Below are 6,955 nucleotides of genomic sequence, written 5' to 3'. Positions count from 1 at the left end.
CCATAGACAGACCTAGAAGGGTGGTTAGGTGGCACGTGCCACCGTGGAAAAGTAAAAAAATTAGGTTCGTGAAATGTACAACTGTTTTATATAGTGCCACCATATCCAAAAATTCTTGGGTCCGTCCCTGTTAAAAATTAACAGATATTTTAACTTTTTTTTTAATGGTTCTCGTTTGATGTGTTAAGTTGGGTTGAGATCAATAATTAATGGGATTAGGAGAAATTAAGGAATGGAGAGCATGTGTAATCTATCTGTGAAATTGGGTGTTTGAGCTGTGGCTATGGTGGCTGGCTGGCTGGCTGGCTGATAATCACACACACCTTTGTTCCATCCTTCTTCCTTCCTTCGTCTCATGTGCTTTTACCAACTTTACAAGTGTCACATTCTACATACATTCATATGCATCCTTACTTGTATCCTAACGTACAACTCATCGATGCATTCACAAAACTAATCATATATATCTTAATTCAATATTTCACCCTGTTTATGTCAGAATCAGATCAAATTATTCATCGAGAATGTGAAAAATAGGTTTTAACGTTGATGTGCAACTCGCCTTTTGATTTGGATAAACGGTACCATGACCATGATGATGTGTTGTTTTGATGGTTTTGGGGTTTTGACGTTTGTCGATTGATGCATCTTGTAAGTGGGTTTGAGCTTCGGATTCAGGATGATCTTTCGATTATGTAATCGAACTCAATCCATGCACATGTGAATGGTGTAAATTAAAGATGAATATACATATGAAATGAATGGAGAAATATGAACATGTGATGGATGGATCGATCTTTCATTGGATTTGCAGAAACCATACACACAAAAAATAACAGTATGATTCCTTCGCTAGTATTCGTTCTTTCTAAAACAACTTCATTGATCAAAAGCTTTAGCTAGCTACCTGCAGCCGGTGGTGACCACCACCATCCACCGCCACCCACCACCACCACCGCCACCAAAGAAACAAAACAAGACCAAAAGATCTAGAGGGCATGAATCAAAAGCTTTAGTTTTTTTTAAATTACTAGCTACTTTCTTTTACCCAAAAACCAAGCCCTATTGCCACTTTGAACAGTAGTAATGGCACCTCGCTGCTTTTCGTTCGTCTCTTCTTTCTTCTTGCTTTCTTCCTTCTTCTTTCCAGCTGCGGCTTTCTTGTTCTTCTTGCTTGAACATGATTTGTACTTCTCTTGATCATCTTCTTCCCATGGCTGTTGCAGGTGAAGATGGCTTGGACCAGAAGAAGCATCAGAAGCCATTGAATCATCTGTGTCTTCATCTTCATCCTTCACATGACCCTTCTTCTTCCTACCACCGCCACCGTCATATACGCCACCACCACCACCACCTTCATCAATATCATCATCCATGGAGGAACCAATGTACATTGTCCACCCAGATTCACTGCTCTGACATTCTTCTGTTCCATATATTTTGGAAGATGACTCCATTCTTTTTCAACCTGTTACTTAGTTTCAACAATATATATATATATGTATATATATATATATATAGTCAACTCCTCAATAGATTAACCAACAAAAACAGAAAAGAGAGAACACAAGATAAGAAGAGTTTATTCTCTTCTATACATCTTTATATATAAGTACAAAGCATTAGCTGGATGTTAGCCACCCCCAACCCCACCCCATATATAAAACCACAAAGAACAGACATACCTTTTGGAATTTGGACAAAAAAACCCTAGTAAATTATACCAAGATTTATACTTTTAATTTCATTTATTATATTCCTTACATAGTCTAGTTGGTGGATTCAATTGCAACTCCTCAACCTATCTAGCAATCTAAATAAGCTCATAATTTCTCTGAATCCTTACCTGTTTACCATCACCAGAAAGACAGCTAGAAGCTGTCAAAACAAAGTTTAATTCACAGTATACATACATATATATATAATATATGTATATGCAAAAGGCACAATTAACACAAGTTTCTTGAAATTTGAAAGAAGAGGGGAGGTGGGTTGTTGAGTGAATATCCAATCATCTTTATTATTACCCTGCATTTTCATTTAATACAAAGGTGAAAGCTTGCTTTTCTATGACTAAATAAATGCATATACAGATGAACATCTATACATACAAACCATATATGTATATGTGATGATGTGACAAAGAGTATATGCATGTGACCCTTTAAATTTTTTGTTCTTAAATGTCATCGAGAATGACATCTTCCATTAATTATCCCTCATGTCATGGGTGCCCAAATGGATGCATATGAGACTGATTATTATTTTGGATTCAAGCGTATAACTCACATAATTTAAAAACCCCGTATCCGCTAAATACATACATTTATACGTGTATATATATAACATATATCGCACATAACACTACAACAAAATCGAGTTTATAGGATACTTCCAATTTATAAGTGTCCTAATCTATAAGATCAAAAAAATAAAGTGTCATATCTAAAGGCGTTGTAATAAGTTTATATGACATTTTTTGACGTCGTAATAAGTTTTTTAGGACATTTTTAATATATTGCGTCTCATTAGCAACTTTATAGAACACTGTTTGAAAAACAGTCCTATAAAAAACAAATGTCCTATAAAAAATTGAGTTTATAGGACACTTTCTCAAAAGTGTCCTATAAAGTTGCTAATGCGACACTTTGTATTAAAAATGTTCTAAAAAACTTGTTAAGACGCCCAAAAACGTTATATAAACTTATTACAACACCTTTAGATAGGACACTTTATATTTGAGTCCTATAAATTAAGTCTTATAAAACGGTCTATTGGGACGCTTAGAGATTAGAGGCGTCATATAAACCCAATTTTGTTGTAGTGTAAGGAGTAATAATCTAGCATCCATCGACAAAATGATTTAAATAACTGATAAAGAAGGTATCTGAAAACAAATCATTGTCGGACATGCATAGAAACAAATTGACTCGTTTACTTTATCTGTCTGTCAGATATTCATTCACCTTTTTACTCATACATGCACCAAAGATTGGTAAAAAATGGTCTAATAATTTTGTCATTTCAAACAAGAAGTTCTAAGGACTTGTAAAAAGATTCGTCAACAATTTATGGTTTTATATATCTTATGAAATCTATATATGTATTAGTTAAATATAACTGTAAAATCAGATAGATACCCTTTTTTTGGTTTCGAAAGTGAGTGTGAACGTATGTTGAAGGAGTGGGCATAAACATGGGTAAGACACAAGTAGACAAGACCAAGTGACTAATACAGTGTTGTTTGTTAGTCGTTTTCGTCTTACTATATATGTGCATCAACTCTTGTTCCGTTTTAATCGAAGCTTGTTTGTCTTTATTTGTTTTAACCGTTTAGTCCCTTTACTTGTATGTTTACGTATTTAGTCCGTAAAAACACGAATGTAAATAAGTGTGTGTGTGTGTGGGGTGGGTGTATTATTAGAAAGTGAATAAGGGAGGAGGTGGTCTGATAGAGAATAGGCAACAGGAGAAGCCTCTTCTGTCCTTTCTCCCTGCTTCCTTCATCATATCTCTTTTCAAAAAATTTAATGAAGACACCTCATCCTTAGCTTTCATTGATAAAATAGAAAACAAATACACTTATCAAAATGTTTTCAAGAACAAAAAAGCACACCCATATATATATATATATATATATATATATATACACACTAATGGTATATCCATATGCGATGCAGCAAAGTGAATCACAATTCTGAAAATATTAGTTTAGTCTTGAACCATGAGTTTATGTGTTTATTTTACAAATCAACTAATATATAAAGTTGAAGGTTAATATGTTGTATTAGCAAGATCGAATGGAAAAATAATTGCACACATGTTGAGTTTTCTAAACCCATATAAAGTTGAAGGGTTGGGGTGGGGTACATGCAGGATCTGAAACCCTTTCTAATATTGTTGCTACAAATTTCAATTTACTTGAAAGAAGAACTTTGAATTTGAATTTGGGTTCAAAATATGAAACAAACAAAATGTCAAACAACTTTGTGAAGACCAATCATATCTTTTTTATGTAAATATGACTTACCTAAATCTGAAACTTTGACATTATGCATCATAGTTTGTACTTAAGAGATTTTTGAATCTCTTGCATAAATTGATAGTATTTTATGCTTTAAGACTTGTAATTAAGACTTTTGTTTAAATGCTTGTTAATGTAGTATAGATATATAGAGGATGATTCAAATGAAACGGATAAATATTTTAAGAAACTACGTGAATCTCATCCATCCAAAAATCACTTAATCTAACCATTCACGACAACTCGTAATTTTCTGTTAGTTCTTTAAAAAGGATAAATATATAAGTTAAATGCTCGTTCTTTCTCTTTGTTCTCTTCTTCTTGTAACCCACTACATTTGTTTTCTTAACGTGTGTTTGTGTGTGTAAAATCCATAACCCACCACCTTCGATGTATATATAATATATCCACGTGTATAATACAATACACTTATGAAGTTCGCAAGTGTATATTCGTTGATAAATATACGCATTCACATAATACTAAACACTAATGAATTTCATATTGTGTATATATATATAGGGTTGGGTTCACGTGAGACCAAGGAGTTTTCGTGAGACCCGTAAGACCAATTTATATTCATTGATCAACTTTATAAGCTAATGATCAAATGATCTAAAGTTGCACGGTGACAATTTTGTGATTATTGAGAAGTCTCGTGGCAATTTTGTGATTATGAATGTTCAGATTGTAGATCTAATCCAAGGGTTGAGGATTGGTCTTACGGGTCTCACGAAAAACCCTTTGTCTCATATGATCCCAAGTATATATATATATATATATATATGTATATATATATGAATATACTCATGTGTAACATATATGTATATTGATAAATATAGATTGCATAGAATTTTATCGGTGTATAATATTCATATGGTGTAAATTTATTATATATATGCATATTATAATATGGGAATAAAATAAATTAGGTTAAAGTTTTTTTAGAAAAAACATGTCGATATGAAATGCTCGTTTTAGATATAATTTGTTTAATCAGTATATTAATCTATACTACTTTATAAACCAGATTTATTAAAATTCTTAAAAACAATTTTTAATGCACAAAGTACTATACATTTATGCCCAAAGTCTTAAAAACAATTCATAATGCATTAAGTACTACTACTTTATGCATTCAGTTTTAAAATCGTTTAATTTACAATTAAAATAACATATAGTACAAGTTACCAATGCACATTATTAATTTGTATTTTTATGTTCTCAAGATACTTTTGACATCTTTCACTCATGCCTTCACCCTCTCATACCTTTATGTATTCTCTCATCCCTCAAGGTTAGATTCAAATTGATATCCACCATGAGTTATTAAAAGTTCTCTCATTCATCTCCACCATGATTTATTAAAAGTTCTCTCATTCATCTCCAATTCCATTGCTCTAGAACTCTTGGTCTCGCTCTCGATCTCTTGATTCTTTGCTCTTGGTGTAAATCAAACAAATTTGTGGAGTCGTTTACATATGTTGGATTTTAAATTGTCATACAATTTTTTTCATCGATAGACTGTAATTGAAACCATAACTCTTATTTATTCAAATTGTATTAGTATATAAAGACCAAATGTAACTTATATCATCGTTAAATCTTCTCTAATAAAACCAATGAAACTTCAAAATCGTTAAAATTCACGGCTCCCACCGTATTATACGGATACACAACTAGTTATATTTGAAATAATTTAGTTTGAGAGATCAACGATCATTTTTTATTAAAAAAATAAAGCACGTGAAGTTCTAGATATTTGTTTACTGTTAAATTTACCCCAACCTGTGAAATTAATCTATGCCCCTCTATTCAATTTTCAATTTAATTACAAAATTGTCATAAAAGATATTAGCCTTTGATTAAAAGACTTGGATGGTTAGGATTAGTTTTTTCATTCTCAAAATATTCATGTTTTTCACTTAGAAAAACACACATAGAGAGAGAGAGAGGGGTTTAAAAAGGCATGGGGTGTGACATGGTGAAGAGGTCAAACCTCAAGGCTTACACGCCACAACGAGGACGAGACGTTTTTTTAAGAGCGTGACATAAGACGGTAAATTTGTATGTCATATATAGAATTTTAGACATATGTTTTTTATATATTATCTAATCAGATAATGATATTAGAAAATATACATTCATAATAGAAGAAAAAAGTTATTATTATAAAAATAGTTTTTTGATTAAATAATTAAAATAGAATTTAGAAATGTGATTTTACAACTTCAATTTAATCATGAGTCTATAACGTTTATGGATTTATGAAAGTGTGAGTGATGTAATTAGTTAAATCTATAAAAGTGTAAAATCTAAAGTTAAAATTGTAAAACACAAAAAATAAAAAACTTAAAAAAAATATTCTTATTGGAAAAAATCACGTCTTCCAAAAAACGTGTGCCGCTGCATGCCATGGCGCTTCTTAAGGCTCCATGGCACGAGCACGCCTTACAGAAACGCTATGGGCTATTTCTTAATGGCGGAGACATGTCTTGCACCATGACACGCCTTTTTAATATATATATATATATATATAGGGGAACGATCAAATGAAAACACTCAATTTGTAAAAACCGTAAAAACCTTATTTCATCAATCATAATTTTTTATTTTGTTCATTTTTTTGTAATTATGAGAGGTTGATTAATCATTTTTATTGTGGAGGATGTTAATCATGGATATTATCATCTTCATTATTTTAATTTTAGAGAAACACATGAAACAGTTTCATTAAAATTTCATTAAGTAGTATATGAAACAATTTCATAACCATATACGAAACAATTTCATCAAAAAAAAGTATTATATGAAACAATTTCACAAGATTAAACAATTTCATGAAAAAATTTCATAAGATTAAGACGGATGATAGTAGCTTTTACGGTTTTTACAAATTGGAGTGGTTTTCATTTGATCGCTCCTATATAT

The 6,955-nt window shown here is 31.5% G+C and overlaps 1 protein-coding gene across 1 annotated transcript; it reads right to left on the bottom strand.

Annotated features, from left to right (window-relative positions):
• Positions 1 to 1,034: 1,034 nt before the first annotated feature.
• On the bottom strand, positions 1,035 to 1,457 carry LOC112509152. The gene has a single exon (XM_025114010.1). The coding sequence runs from the start codon at positions 1,455 to 1,457 to the stop codon at positions 1,035 to 1,037; it is 423 nt and encodes a 140-aa protein (XP_024969778.1).
• Positions 1,458 to 6,955: the final 5,498 nt, after the last annotated feature.

Source organism: Cynara cardunculus (assembly GCF_001531365.2).
Source record: "Cynara cardunculus var. scolymus isolate 2C chromosome LG 3, CcrdV1, whole genome shotgun sequence".
NCBI classification, from domain to species: domain Eukaryota; kingdom Viridiplantae; phylum Streptophyta; class Magnoliopsida; order Asterales; family Asteraceae; genus Cynara; species Cynara cardunculus.
The sequence above is the reverse complement of the archived record's forward strand: the minus strand, read 5'-3'. Positions and strand labels throughout refer to the sequence as shown.